This window comes from Triturus cristatus, chromosome 7 (assembly GCF_964204655.1).
Source record: "Triturus cristatus chromosome 7, aTriCri1.1, whole genome shotgun sequence".
NCBI classification, from domain to species: Eukaryota; Metazoa; Chordata; class Amphibia; order Caudata; family Salamandridae; genus Triturus; species Triturus cristatus.
In genome coordinates this window covers 1348989329-1349005869 of record NC_140590.1, presented here as the reverse complement: position 1 = coordinate 1349005869, position 16541 = coordinate 1348989329, and the positions used below count along the sequence as shown (strand labels likewise).

Below are 16541 nucleotides of genomic sequence, written 5' to 3'. Positions count from 1 at the left end.
CAAACGGACATTTCTCCGGCGATACCGCCGCCAGAAACTTCAGAGTCACACGATCGGTTGCCGCTCTCATTCACCAACACGGGCATATAGCGCAGGCGAAGGATCTCATACAGGATATCTGTGCGGGATGCGGAGGTTCACGGAGCCGGGAGCCTACGCTGCCGTCCCGGTCGCCATCTTGGCTCCTCCCCCCCAACCTTCCTTTCTGACTACCCTTTCATTCATGACCTTTTCTTTGTTAATTTCCTTCTTTATCTATGTATGACTAAAGAATAATAACCCCATAAATATCTTTGATCTGATCAAAGATTCCAACCTGGACTGCAAGTACATTAAAACAAACCTGGCTTGGAGATTGTGAGGAACCATCATTTACAGGGTGGCTCCCCAATATGGAATAATTGCCAGAAACTGACCTAAGAATTCTTATGGATGATTAGTAGTCAAGGTTACCTTACAGACGTATAGATTTCAAGACTTTGCCACACCAGAATGCAAATCATTTCCTGTCATTAGTCAATGACCCCTGGTTTCTCATACTCTCTGCTGCTGACATACAGATCAACCAACAACTGTTTTTCAGGTGACTTCCTAGATGGCACTGCAATATCTTTGTAAACCACAAAAATATATTTCCTGGGAGTCCTGAACATTTGGTTTGACAGGCAAAACCTTGCCCAAAAAAGATCCCATTTAATGAATTTAGAGGTGTTCAACGTCTCCCAACTTGTGAGTAGGCCTGAAAACTCAGCTGGATGTACGCTGGAGATATTCTGCTCATAACAGGAAATCTACCCATCACTTGGGGCAATCACCACTTCATCTACTTAACTGTCAACCTTCCCACAAGAACAATTACAATAACATTGACTACTTAAATTACATTTTGACAATGAAAAAAACGTATTCTCAATCTCCACTGTGCTGCCTGCTCATCACTCCACCAAGTAACAAAAGTGCTCTGGCTTTCACTGGCATTACATTGAAGTTGACAGGTTGATGCCCCTCTGAACCCCCACACACCCTAACCTTTGAACAAAGACACCATGGACCCAATTCATAAAGGGACTTGATACTAGTAAAGTAACAAGCGCAGAGTTTATGCACTAGTAGTGGAATCGCCACACTCATGGCGTAATCTCCGTACTGAGCACTGCAGTGCAGAGATATCGCCCGAGTGTGGAATTTCATCACAAGTGAGGAGATTCCACACTCGTAACTATACCGTTCTTAAGTCCCTTTGTGAATCGGGCCCTTGGGCTCTACAAAGTTATAAATATCACAAATTGTGTCTTAAACTCAAACTCTGAAGTGCACCCATGGGCCACTATAATGCATGTGGATCTGCAGTGGGTCCATACCACTCTCTAAGTGAAAGGCTCTGCTGTGATTCCATACTGCTTCTTAAGTAAAGGAACAGAATCACATAAAAGCACCACACCTGCAAGCTGATGTCTGTACCTGACTTTCCCTACATTGCGACACGGATCCGGAGCTCCACTCCCAAATTTGTTGTTCTTCTTAAGACTCGAAAAAGCATTTCACTGTGTGCTAGGGATCGAGAGTCCTCATCTAAAATAACAGCATTGAAGCCATGCTGAGACTCCAGGAAGCAAATATCGGTCACCTACCCGCACAAGGTATGCCTGTGGTGCTTTGGCTCAGGCCACAACTCTTCAGTTATGAGACAAGTGACAAAATGAAATAATGCCTTTAGATCGATATGATTATGTCATCTATACTGATGGGTCTGCCCAGCCGGCCATAGGGACTAAGCACCAATATTCAGCTGCATGCACAATTGTAAAGGGGCGCATGCATGAAGGCAAGTTCTATCCTGCAAAAACACACACGCAGTCCCATGGGGACTGTACGGCACAGCTGGCAGAACTCAAGGCCCTCATACTGACACTGCAGAATACGGATCATGGATTCCCCGCACTTATAGTTTGTGATTTGTAATATTGTGTCAAGTCGTACAATGTATACCTCCACTATTGGGGCCAGAATGGATTTTGAGATTCCAAGGGTTGCACAATAAAGCACAAGATGCTTTGGGAAAAGGTGGCAAAGCTAAAAGATTGCTTGCCAGGGGTTCATGTAATACACAAATTGAGTGATCAATGTGTTGACGTTCACATTGCAGGGAATTCTATCGCTAATAAAGCCACTAAGGCAACAGTTTGTACTGCTGCCATTGCTGCAATCACTTGTTCTAGTACGAGAATAGACAGAGACATCCTGGTGGCTATCAATGCTGCACGCAACGACACACCTACCGAAAGGCTTTCCACTCAAGTACTCTTACAAGTTAGATGCACAGAACATACCATATGCTCACATTCCAGGAGTGGGGGCTAGAGTTATACCAAACACCGATCTCAGATTGGGAAGCTGCACATAAGGGTCAGTTCAACAGATGCAGGGATTATTACTACAGTTTCATTAATAAAGCAACTCTATTGGTGGCCTGGTCTTACTAAACAATCCAAGGACTTTGTCTTCAAATATGAATCTACCAGCAGATGAAGGATTCCACCAAAGCACGACCAGCCTGGGTTCCGAAGATTGGGGATCTTGTCAGGCAAAAAACTGTGGGCAAGAAAGAATTTGGACCATCATACCTGTACCTGTCCTGGCCGTCGAACGTACTAGAACTGTACTTCTTCTGCCCCTTGCCGGTTGACGAGACAAAAGGTTTGTCTCCATTGATCTTATCAAACCACATTATGTGGCCGATTCTCAACAGCAGCCCGTGTGGTATCCTAGGTAGCCACTGCTATCCTCTCACTAACATACAGGAAGTTCAGATGGAAGCTTTAATAATTAAAGATGATTTCCCGCTCCAGCAAGAAACAGTTAACATCATTGTAGTATTTCTTCTCCCTGTTGAAACAACAGCATCTGTACAGTCGACTAGTACAGAGACACAGATTTCAATTCAACAACTTGAAGAAAACAAGATCTACATCAATATACCAATGATTGAGTCATCTCCTGGTTCTATGAAACCTGCTGAGCTGCCAAAAATAGACCGGACGGCATCTGGCGACTTTGTGGACTATGATGATTTCTCATCAGATTTAACTAAACCTGAGCAACCATTGCCGCCGCCTCTCCCTTTCAAGCTACAAGTGTGTGCTCTCTATATTTGGCTGGAACAGACATGCTTTGTTACTCCTTAGTTGCACCTTTGAATTACAATTGGGCTACTTTTCATGGTCCTCTGGATTGGTTTGGTGACTGTCTTCTTTCTGCTTCTGAACGCAGATTATCTCCCAGAACGCTCTGCAGGCCAAGTTGTGCATTTGGTATTGAAACCACATGCATCATTATCACAGAAACTGTACAGTCGACTAGTACAGAGACACAGATTTCAATTCGACAACTCGAAGTAAACAAGATCTGCGGCAATATACCAAAGCTCGAGTCATCTCCTGGTTCTACGAAACCTGCTGAGCTGCCAAAAATAGACTGGATGGCGTCTGGCTACTTTGTGGACTATGACAATTTCTTTTTGTTTTCTTTTTATTGGACAGCTCAATAGACAGTATAATAACATTTACAATTGCATTAACATCGGGTAATCATTTACATTGGTCAGAAGCGCAAATGACAGGGTGATGCAGGAATCATCATACAAACCTGGAGGAATCCACATCAGACCAACCACGCTCCCTAGGCAATTAGATCATCTCCGGCTTCTTCAGAGTCGTCCAATAGCCCCCTGTACACCCTCCATGGCGCCCACACTTTCCCCCATTTCTTCATGGACCCTCTATTTTTGTAGACTGTTTCCTCTGCTCCTTGGCACCAATCCAAGTCTTTTTCCCAGTCAGTTACTGAAGAGGGGGAGTGCCGCACCCCATCTTCTGGCAATATTGCGTTTCGCGACCCCGGCCGCCAGGGTAAGCCAAATGGTGACATACTTGGGCCAAATTGTCTCTCCCTTGATGATAAGTAAGCACCACTTTGCGTCAAGCGGCACTTCAGTACCCACTACTCAGGCCATAATTGCTGTGACTCTCGGCCAAAATTGTGCGATTTTAGGACACTCCCATGGAATGTGGAGAAAAGTACCCTCGCCCCAGCAGCCGCGGATACACTGCGCTGATGGAGCCTGTCAATCTTATACAGGAGTGTCGAAGGGTAGTAGGAGCGATGCAGGATCCACAGCTGGAATAATCGGAAATGCATTCGTATTGCTATCTCCCTTGCACCCTGGAGCGCCTCCTGCCACTCCTCATCCTCCAGACTGGCAAGGTTGTCTGACCAGGCGGCCCTGTTGGCCGTCAACTGGTCCGGCAGATTATTGATGAGTTTCCGGTATATTGTTGTAGTGGCTTTCTCAGGGATAGGATCTATTAATAACCGGTTCTCTAGGGGAGACCAATCAGGGAGGAAGGTGTCGCCCTTCAGCTGCGCCAGCAGTGTATGCCTCAACCTCAAGTAATTGAACCGCCGGGTCTCAGCCAAGTCAAATTCCCATTGCAGGTCCTCAAACGAAAGTGTGGTTCCCTCTCTCCATACGTCCCCAAGTCTGTCTATTCCAATCGTCCTTCAGCCCGCGAACCCCTGTAGCGAGGCTAGTACTGTCAACTCTGCGCTAGCCCACAGAGGCGTTCTATTGGGCAGCCTATTTTGCCACCCCAGGGCCTTATTAGCCTCCCTCCAGCACGTCACAACTACCTTAAGTATAGGCAAGCTAGCAGCATTCTTTCTTGAGTACAACAGAGGCTCACAATTTCCCGCAGGCATCGCATCTCAGTCTCCTCTATATGCAGGCTCATCTCTGTCCGAGTATACCAAATCATTTACTACTAATAATTGCGATGCCCAATAGTAGAGATGTATGTCTGGTACTGCCAGGCCTCCATCATATACTCCTTTCTGCAGCTTATGCAATGCTATTCTATGCGTACCTGCCTGCCACAGCAATTTCCGAGTAAGCTTGGGTGATCTTCTTAAAAACCATTGGCGGGACAGGACAGGGGGTATTCTGTAGGATATACAGCAAGCACGGCAGGGCCATCATCTTAAAGAGGGCCGCCCTGCCTGCCAAAGACAAAGGCAAGGTCTGCCAATGTAATGCATCACTATGGAGTTGCTCCAGCTGGGGGCTGAGATTCTTGTCCAAAAACAACTTCTGGTTCCGCACCACTTGAATCCCCAAATATTTAAAACCCTCCGTAACCACCGGAGCCGTACATCGTACCAGTAGCCTCTGGCAGACTTTTCCCAGTTGATAGTGTAACCCGAGTAGCTCCTAAACAAGTCAAAGAGATGGAGTACCCTGGCAATTGAGTGGTAGGGCCTCGTGAGATACAATGAAATATCGTCAGCGTACAACGATATACGCTCTTCCCACCCTCCCGGCAACTCAATACCCCATATCATAGGGTCCCTCCTGATCCAATGAGCCAAGGGCTCCAATGACAATGCAAATAATAAGGGAGACAGCTGTCACCCCTGTCGCGTGCCCCGCCGCAGATGGAATTGTCTGGACAACACACTGTTAACCCGCCCTTGAGTCATCAGGTCCTGATAGAGGAGTCTCAACCACTTAAAAAAATTAGGGCCAAACCCCAACTTTGTTAGCATGGCAAATAGGTATGGCCCTTCAATGCTGTTGAAGGCCATGGATGTGTCTAATGCCATCAGCACAGTTTGCGGGCCATCAGGATCTCGCATCGTGTGGATCATCCATATAGCCGGCGTAGATTGTGACAGGTACTTCTGTGATGCATGAATCCCGATTGATCTCTGTGGACCAACCCGGTTATAATCGGTATTAGTCTATTGGCAAGGGTCTTGGCCAGTACCTTGACCGCGACAGTAAGAAGAGAAATCGGCCTGTACGAGCTACAGAGGTCTGGGGGCCTAGCAGGCTTGTAAATTACTACAATAGTGGCCGCCCGCTGATCAATTGGTAGGTGTCCCGCTTCTAGCGCCTCCTGTAACATATTGCGTAGAGGTGTCACTATTTTAGAGGCCCAGCCCTTGAATAACTCGACAGGAAGTTCATTGGGGCCAACTGCCTTTCCCACCTTTAAGATTATGATAATTTCTCATCAGATTCAACTAAACCTGAGCCACCATTGCCTCTGCATCTCCCTTTCAAGCTACAAGTGCGTGCTCTCTATCTTTGGCACTTGGTATTAAAACCACATGCATCATCGCACTGTGAACAAAGGGACCTGTCCCTGGAGAACATTACAACAGTTCCAGTTCCAGAAGGAATAGTATAGGACTGGGTATCGTATGATGTGTATAGCCCCACTGAACGTTTGCAAATTCCATATTTGTTTACATTTTCTTGAAATGATATAATCACCTCTAGTACTATTTCTGATGATTGGGACATTGATACAGTACATAATATTCTAGAAGATCTAGAGCAGTCAAGTGTGTTTTTTTCAGATGATTTGTATGATGGTACATCTAATTACAGTGATATGTTCTGTTACCAACACCATGGTCACCACTTTCTGGTTTTTTAACACATTAGATCCAGCCACATACTTCTACAGGCTGGCACCTACACTTGCAAAGAAAAATATGCTAACTAATACTAAGCTGATATACTCTGCTTCTTTTCTTTCCCAGCTGTCTGCACAGGGTTTTGACTTTTGGAAAGACACAATAGATACAAACTCTATTTAGGGGACAAAGGACTGGCAGGTTCAGGGAACGGAGGCCTTATTTAGAGCATGCCTATTATCACATCAAATGATTTTCCTGAACAAGATTGTACAACAAACCTCCTGTCTTGAAATAGCCAAGATGAAGTGTTTGAACTCATCACGTATTCCCACATTCACACGTTTTGAGAACTAGCAGCATTTCACACAATACAGTGTCGATACACTAGATGCTATAATACCCAACAGCTCGTACAATTTGTCAGACCCCAATTGGAAGTGATGGTTGGTTTGGCCAGTAGACTCTAATGGATGTCAGTCCAGATTCCTGGGTAATACCAAAGTATTTAAGATGAATTGGCCTGATCAACATTATGTATAATCAGAACACTCTGGGGTAGTGATGTCATACAGTGTTAGGCAGTTATGCCTCAATTGGCTAAAGACCTTGACACTGTCTCAGGTGAAACAACACTTGTCCCTTCTGTCTGATGACATGGATCCCAGGGATTTCTTGTTGGGTACCTGGAACCCACGTCAAAATCGCTTCTTGTATGCAATATACAATGAACTATGGAAAGTCTCTCAACAGGAAGCTTCAAAAGGGCTGCGTGAGATTGATAGGATTAATCTAGAAAAGACTTTGGCAGTGGTTGACAATAGAACAACCACATTATCCTCTAGGATATATTCATTGGGCAGCATAGTATCATCTGCAATTGACATAATACAACTGGACATGTCCATTTTACAACATGGACAGTCACAACATCTGTCAATTGTCTTGTTAAGCTGGACACTTCAAAACTCATGTTCAGGACAGGGGCTGTGTTGTTATATTAAAATATCTGATCTGTTTTCTTCATATGCTTTCTCTGAGAGAAAGATATTAATGGAATGTAGAGATGCAAAGTATACCATGATGCACATTGGAACAATTAGAACCATTAACTTCCACTGTTACCGAAACGCCTTCAACGGATTGGATAGTCCATGGATACATCACCTTACCAGTCACGATATTTCAATTCCAATATTGTCTACAACACCATCAGGTAGGCAGATATGAAACGTTAGGGGAAGGATTTGTACATGAATACTGGGAACTACCTTTTAAGTTTAGGTGCAGGAATGGGGACTTGGACGTTTTTGTCAGTGGTTCCAACTGTGAGAATGCTGTAAGCTGGTTCTTGATTTGTAAGGACATTTCACTTAATGGGGCTTGTAATGCGTTGGTTGAAAACTTGTCCTGTTATCTGAAGGGTTCTCCGGCCGCCTTGATTCATCCGGTTTTCAAGCTGCTCTCTAATGGGACTTATTTGATGCTGAATGATCAAGGCTACTGTGGAAAGGAACCAGGCATCACTTATCTTGTGACGGTTAATTCCATATTCATTTGTTGCACACAAGTATTGTTTCCACCGGCCCACAAAAATGTAGGCAATGCTGGAAGGGTGTTGGCCATTGGATCTATGCTCTCTTTCCATAACAAAAGTGGAGGTGAATCTCTGGCGACAAATGAATTCAGAGAGCAAGCATTCCACAAGGAGATCTAGGTGACCAGTGTTGATGGATTCTGTAACGCCAAGTATGCGGAGGTTGTTGTGGTGCACATGCGCTTCAAGGTCTTCATTCTTGTTGGCCACTGTTTTAAGGTGAAGTTTGAGCTTCTCTAGCCTCTTAGTTGTTGAAGTAGCAGTGTCCTCTAGACCACAAATCCTCTCTTCTGCACCGTCCATATGAGTGGAGCAGCTGTCTAATCGCTCCTCCATGCAGTCCAAGTGATTTGCCTGCCATGATAGCATCGGTCAATCACAAAGGAGGGACTGAGGGCTTTTTAGACAGGTCCAGCATACATGCCCTAACAATAATGAAGATACAAAAGATATGCTGCTCCTAATATCGAGACAATGGAAAACTGGTTTTATGTGGTCGTGAAGTGTAGGAGGATGAGGATTCCTCCTATTGGAATATAGGGCCCTCACACACCCGGCAAGGTGTCATGCTTCATCATATGGGCTGCTCCTCATCAGGTCGGCGCTGCAATACCTGACGGGCTCCCTATGAGGGGCCCTTTGGCGGAGATCTTTTATTCCAAATGCTGTTTGGTGCTGTGGGGGTGAGGGGCCTAATAAGTGTAGATGAAAGTGTGGAGGTGTATAACCTGAAAGAAATTTTAAAACAGGTAAGGGAGTATTAGCGAAGACTATTTTAATCATTGGGTCTCCCACCCTGATTAAAAGAAACAAAGGCGCATGTCTGAGATTATGTCTCCGGTTGGGCGCTCTATTGTGCGGTCAACATGTTTCTCGCCTGGTAGTTAAACAATCTGGTGGTGATTCGTCAGGACCTAATAAAATAAAATCTATCTACACGTGGGTGGTTGTATGGTGTGATCTACCCTTTTAAACCAACCTAGCACATGCTATGTGTAGTACCTGATAGCATATGACCAACCCTAGTTGGGTTTCTCTATCTACTTAAGTCCGCAAAAGGCCAGCCAACCTACCCTCTTCTGCCCCTAAAATCTACATCTGTATAATGAATGCAACTCATCAGTTAATGCTGATTGTGGAGATTAGGTTATAGGTCCACAGTAAGCTATTCGGTATTCCTCTACCATGTACTTCTTTCATTGTGCATCTATGTACTTTCCATGTACTTGGATCTCTGTGTTTGTTACTTTTCTCCTGAAAAAAGCATATCCAATGCACTACCCTAGTTCTCATCCTGTACCTCTATCAATATCTTTAATCTACATATACTTACTTCCGTTATGCATCTATATACTTTCAATGTACTTATGGATCTATATATTTATCACTTTCTTCTAATTTAGCATTTCCAATTCACTACCCTATTTCTCAGCCTATACTTCTATCAATATATCTTCTAGCCCAACTTTCTGACTCATCTCAGACTTCTTTCTACTACTCTTTCCAATGCACTACCCTATTTCTCACACTATACACCTATCAATATATCCTCTACATCCACTCTCTCATTTATCCCAAACCCCATACCACTACTATGATCTCCAACCCTTTCTAGGCTCTCCCTTACTCTACCTCTCCTTGCATCATCTGACACCTCTTTTTACTTTACCGTTCCACCCAAAAAAAAAACTTTCTAAACAATTCCCTCTGACTCTTCCCATCCAAAACCCCTTTTTACTCATCCAAAAGTCTCCCCCTACTGCTATGACCTCCAAAGAAAAATGAATATATATTAAAATCCTTCACTCTTCTATCCTTCCCCTATCCTTTTCATCTAAAATAGCAGACTAACATGTTCACTTCACAAATTCCATATTCCACTATACTAATTCACCACTAATCCTTTATGGGTGCTACTCGCCAATAAAGCGTTTCAACACCCCATCAGGGTTACAAGCGCTATATAAATGCAAACCATTTTCCCTTTTCTACCCCTCCCCAACCCTTCTCAATCCAAATAATTGACTTACATATCCACCACTCAAGTTACTTTCATGTTTCACCATACTAATTCAACACTAATCCTTATGGGTTCCAGAGTAGGGTGCTACTCGCCAAAAAAGCGCTTCAAAACCCCATCAGGGGTAGCAAGCGCTATATAAATACCAACCTGTGTCCCTCTTCTATCCCGCAGCCTACCCTTCTCTATCCAAATAACTGAATAACATATCCACCACTCAAATTACTTAATATTTCACTATACTAATTTTCAACACTAATTATTTATGGGTTCCGGAGTAGCTTGCTACTCGCCAGAAAAGCGCTTCAACACCCATCAGGAGTAACAGGTGCTATATGAATGCAAACCTTTCTTCCCCTTCTATCCCTCCCTTATCCTTCTCACTCAAAATAACTGACTAATATCCACCCCTCAAATTACTTTCATATTTCACCATACTAATTCACAACTAATCCTTTATAGGTTTCCGTAGTAGCGTGCTACTCGCCAAAAAAAAGCTCTTTAAACACCCCATCAGGGGTAACAAGCGCTATGTAAATACAAACCTTTTTTCCTCTTCTATCCTTCTGCTATTCTTCTGAATCCAAATAACTGACTAACCTTTTCATATTTCACTATACTAATTCAACACTAATCCTCTATGGGTCCCGGGGAAGCGTGCTACTCGCCGAAAAAGCACTTTGACGCCTCGTCAGGGGTAGCAAGCGCTATATAAATGCAATTACAATACAATACAATCTACAAGAAAAGGCGCATTCCTGTCCTCCCCTGCGCTGGTGCACAAACAGCAGCTGTGCGCCAATGCAGACACCCTTGCACATGTTGCAAGGGTGCCTGCATTGAGGGGATGAAATTAAATGAAAAATGTATAACACGCTTCATATACCCAGAGGTGTCTAGTCGCTACCTTCAGACAGAGTGGACTGTATGGAATTGCCAGGGGATCAGCATCTAAATAGCCAGGTTTTTAAGCCCTTTCGGAATCTTAACAGATTGGATTCTTTCTTAAGTGTTAATGGCATAGAGTTCCAGAGCCTTGTCGTTGAAGCGGTAAAGCTCCAACCACCCCCTCTAACCTTTCTAGCCCTGGGAATGATGAGGTTACTGCTGACAGCTGATCTAACGGATCTTGCGGGAATGTATGGTTTAAGATATAGTGAAAGGTGCTCTGGTCCTAGGCTATGCAGGGATTTAAAAGCGATGCAAAGGGCCTTAAATTGGATGTGTTTTGAAATTGGCAACCAGTGTGGTGGCATCAAGGCCTTAGAGGCGGATTTGGATCTTGCAATCCGGAAGTGTAGTCGTGCTGCCACATTTTGTGCCATCTGGAGTTTTCTGATGCAGCCCTTTTGTGTGCTGGTAAGCAGAGCAATACAATAGTCAAGCCTGGATGAGATGAGTGCGGTGACCACTCTTTTATTTAGGTCAGAAGGAATAAAAGGAAGTATCTTCCTCAGAACTTTGAGGATGGAAAAACAAGAAGAGGTAGTATGATTGATTTGAACTTCAAATGACAGTTTAGTATCGAACAGTACTCCTAAATTATTTGCTTTATTCATGGGGATTGGGAGAGGGTCAAGTTTAGAGGGCCACCAGCTATCTGTCCAGATTGAGGAACTGTTGCTACATAAAGTAGCACCTCAGTTTTGGATGAGTTTAGCTTTAAGCAATTATCTAACATCCAGTTGCTTATATGACACATGCAGTCATGAAAAAAGGCCGCTGTTGAGTTTGATTGGCTATTTACTGAAACAATTATCTGTGTGTCGTCTGCATAAGACACCAACGCAAAACCATAACTGTTTATTAATTTAGCCAAAGGGGTGACATAAAGATTAAATAAGGTGGGGCTCAAAGAAGATCCCTGAGGGACTCCACATGGAAGCGAGAAAGAGGGAGAAACATAATCACCCAAAACAGCAGATTGAGAACTCTCGTATAGGAAGGAGCCTAGCAGGGAAAGTGCCTTATCCCTGATCCCAAGTGAGGCTAGATGGTCAACCATATGTTTGTGGTTGACCGTATTGAAAGCAGCTGATAGGTCTAAAAGAATCTGGGCAATGCTGCTACCACTATCGAAGGTTTGTCTGAGCTCTTCAGTGGCAATAATCAGAGGAAGTTGGGTATGATTGTTTTTGTGCAGAAAGGGACACCCTCCTGCACAAAAACAATCATTGATGGCATTTTCCTCTTTCTATGCATGCTGCATTTTGCAGCATGCATAGAAAGAGGAGAAAAACGAGGAGAAATATAAGTGTTTCTCCTTGTTGCACCACCCTTACGCCTCCCCAGGGGAGGCGTAGGATTCTGACGCATTCCCAGCTTTCCAAAACATTGTAAATCTGGAAATGTGTCAGGTTCCATGGATGTTGCGTGGGAAAACCCACAGCAATACCCATGGATTGCCCCTTTCATGCAGAATAATGCATGAAAGGGGCCCATATTTACAAGGCCATGAAAAGTCATGCAGTGTGCCTTCAAGTGGCCTTGTAAATATGGGCAAGCCATTGCCCTGCTGGTGTGTCAACAAAAGTGATGCACCGGCTGCGCAATGGGCTTGTAAACGAGGCCCTAAATATGATGTATCTGTTACTCAGCTCACTCACTCAAACGTTGTGGGGGCGTACTTTCCTACAGCTTAGCAAATGTATGTTGAAAATGATGTTTTTAAATATAATGCAATTCAAATGTCCGATGTATTATCTCTGAAACACTGAAGGGGCTTTTCTCACAGGTAACTTATACCCTTGAGTAATTTACAAGTGTGATTTACTCTTACACTTTTGATTAGCCCCTCCACCCTTGGCCACTCACAAAATTCTAATGCCAGCTTACTCGAAAGTGTATTTTACCTTTGTGCACAGCCCCAGGCCCTTCAGTTTGGTAGAGACATGTAAGTTACAGTTTTGGAATACATTAATACTCAAATATTGTAAACAGACAAAAAGTAATCAACATTGCCAAAAGTGTAAATTGCTCAGAAGTATAAGTCACGCATTGAGTCAGGCCCAGAGGATATTATGTTCACACCCTCCGAAAGCAGTGTTCTAACCTTCCAGAGCTACCAACAAGCCTACCTCTACTCCTGCTTCTCTAGTATCTTCACCTCATCTGTCACTCCGTCTCCCTATCTCCTCAGCCAAACTCCCTTACTGCTGCTTCCCAGACATGAGGATCTGTTTCATATCACGCAATATACACAACTGAACATACCACATGTAAGGCATACCCAGTTGTGTGCGCTGCATGTCGAACAGCACACGCCCACCAATATCATGCAATAGTGGTACTTAGAAAATAAATACATAAGAGTGCTTGGTTTTTTTGTCCTCACTTTGAAAAAGAACTAGTTGGGAAAAGTACTATGTAGTGCCTTAATCCGGTGTACATTGCAGCTTTATCTCCAGTCGATAACCGCTCTAAATTGAATCTTTAATAGTGACGTTTTTGCGGCTAATCGTAACATTTGCAGGCTTTATAACTATATTTTAAGCCTACTGCACACGATTGCTACGTCTAGCGCTGTCTGTCCCATTTTGCCTCCCCTCTTCTTTCATCTTTCACTTCGGCTTGTCTTCTCTTTCACACTGCCCGTATTCTTCTTGTTCGCTGCTCCCTTCCTCTCCCTCACACATCCCTCCTACTCTGTCCCTTTTCCTGGCTAGGGTCAGGTCAGGTACCTGGTCCATGTCCAAGGAGAGTCATACATCACTGGGGGAAATTCCAAGTATAGGTTCTGGGTCACACCCCAGGATAGATCTAAAGAAAGCTTCCTGGTGAGTTGGGGGGTGTAAATTTGGATCGCAGAGGCTCCCCCTAAAGCAACTGAATGGTGGCTGCTCTTGAGACAAATATACGTGCCAGAGCTGGCCCTTGCTGAAGCTAGAGGCCCTTCATCACTCAGGAAATTTGATAAAACTTGGGCGGGTCTCAGCTGGGAAATGACACTTTATATTACTGACTAACTAATACATATTGGATGGAATTTAGGAATATCCTGCGCCTTAGTTATATTTCTTTTTTTGTATTGGTTTATGTTGTTGTTTATTATTATGTGACCATAATGATGCTTTCTGTTGTGTAAAGTCATACTCTTGTTTCTTGAGACTTATATTTTGAACTTTCTGACTGGAAAAAATAAAATAAAAATTAATTAAAGAAAAAAAAGTAAACCCACAACTGTCGCACCTTTAGGCCTAATTATCCCATTTAAAGCCAGCCATCTCCCTCCTCGATCCGCATTGAGCTCTGTAAGACGAATCCCATATGAGATGCAAGCTGGATGCTCACTCACCTTTTTATGTTTGAAAAATCGTATTATGAAGGAAGTAACGAGAGTGCAGCCTCCTGGTCACTTTTTGGTGCAAATGAGTCTCTTTAAAGTTCAACTATCCCCATTCACCCAACTCAATGCCTGCAGAACATTCAACCTTTTGACTGGAGTGTTGAGGACAGACTACTCTTTAGTACACTAGCTGGAATGAAGAGGTGGAGAGCTCTTGTCAGTTTCAGTAATTGCTTTTATTCACACTAGAGGTACGTTTACAGCTGTTGCAGCTGTCAACGCTTGAAGTCTACACAAAGTTATTGAAGACTGAGGACAGGATGGTCTGGATGGAGGAGATGCCGGGCTTCGTCACTCTTCGTGCTGTGGAGATAAATGGGAGAACTATCAGAATCCCAAGGTACGCCCAGCGGTTACTATACAAAATCGTTGTCTGAATCACTCATAGACTGGGCCCTCACTCCACTGAGGAGTACAAAGAGTGGGATATAGCACCTTATCTTTGCATTTCACACCCTAATAAATGGTCAGATGAACATTGGAGAGGAATGTTATTTGCTAGCGGTTTTAAATCCCTTGGATTAGATTTCATTCGGGTGATCCTCAATCCTTACCTTGGACACCGCCTCTCTGGTCCGGGTGCGCAGCTTGTTCACCTGCGACTCTGCAATGTCTGCGCGTTCTTCAGCATCATCCAGCTCGTGCTGTACTTTGCGGTACTTGACCAAATTTGCATTGGCTTGAGTCTCCTGCGGAATGTTATAAGAAGGAAAGTCATGAAAGAAAAGACTTCAGGACAAGCATGTTATTCTTGATTTGATACATTCCATTCCAAACATTTTAGAAGTATTAGGTATAAAGCTGAGCAAAATATATCTCGCTGGGTTCCAGTTTTGCTGTAATTAATTAACATACACTTTAGATCATATGTGATGTTAAAAAACAAATAATTGTTGTCCAGTCAAAATGGAGGAGCACTACTGTAGTGATCATTGGAGTTACTGATATTTTGTTACCGAAAAAATAGTATTAGTTTTGTAGCCTCGTTGCACATGGACCTTGTTATAGTTACGCTGAAGGTACTGAGGTTTCAAACCTTCACACTGAACCACACTCAGTAGTCATACAATTCTTACTGATAATACACTGCTTTGGAGGTTTTTCGTGATCTGAGATAGCTTTCCAATGAAAACCACACATACTACTTGCTCCAATGTGAGGCTGAATGGATTGCATCCTTACTCACCGCTTCTTCTGACTGCCGCTTGTAGCTTTTCACTTTCATCTGTAGCTTGTCGATCAGGTCCTGCATCCGAGCCAAGTTCTTTCTGTCCTCCTCATTCTAAGGGGAATATATGATTCTCAGGGTTAATGGTGCCTGGTGTGCACGTGCTCAGAAATAAATGCTTATTTCATAACCATGCACTTTCTCAAGCTCTCATGCATTTCCCTGTCAGGTCATGGAGAATGTGGCCATGCTTCATGCATCAGAAAGATGACTTTGATATGTTGGTTCTCCTACTGTCAGGGTGTAGAACAGGGACATTTTAAAAGGCAGGCACAAGCCATGCAGAAACATTCCTAGCCATTGGATGTGTGGGGCGGGTAGAGAGGGGCAGCAGATCATTCAATGTGCATTCATATGTGAGGCTGATGATATGAGAGACTGGACTCAAGACAATGGTCAATGGTAGGGACATGGCTCCTGTACTCCACACTAGATAATAAAGTGATATAGTGTTCATTTAAAATATGTAGGGTACTCAGTTCGGCTACATGTGTGTGTGTTCCTCATACAACTGACGCAAGTCGCCATGGTTGGGTCTACATTTGTAGGAGCTGCGCTACTAGAAAACATTCTATGGCCAGAACCTTTTAGTTGAGTGTCCACATTCCTAAAATAAAATAACAGTCTTGGTTGCTTATCATCAGCTGCAGCCGTACAGGTAAGAGCGGTAAGGCCGGTTGAGGGTGGATTTCAATAAACAACAACGAGGGGAAATTAATTATTTATCTAATTTTCTCTTGTGGTCGTCAGTTGAATCACCCCCAACCCGGCACACCGCTCTTACCTGCACGGACCCCAGCTGCTTATCCTGCTGGATGTTTTACATTGTACATACACACACTGCAGTCTACAACATACCAGGAACTATTCT

General features: G+C 43.7%; 1 protein-coding gene across 2 annotated transcripts in view; it reads right to left on the bottom strand.

Annotated features, from left to right (window-relative positions):
• Positions 1-14602: 14602 nt before the first annotated feature.
• The window catches only part of MYH7B (myosin heavy chain 7B), a 127355-nt gene continuing 125416 nt past the window's right edge, over positions 14603-16541 (bottom strand). For both annotated transcript variants that reach the window (XM_085619011.1, XM_085619012.1), the window contains 3 exons: positions 15629-15724; positions 14997-15131; positions 14603-14745 (listed from right to left, as the gene is read on the bottom strand). In XM_085619011.1, the coding sequence (XP_085475137.1) occupies positions 14734-14745; positions 14997-15131; positions 15629-15724 (243 nt within the window). In that variant the 3' untranslated portion in view covers positions 14603-14733. The remainder of the gene's footprint in view (positions 14746-14996; positions 15132-15628; positions 15725-16541) is intronic.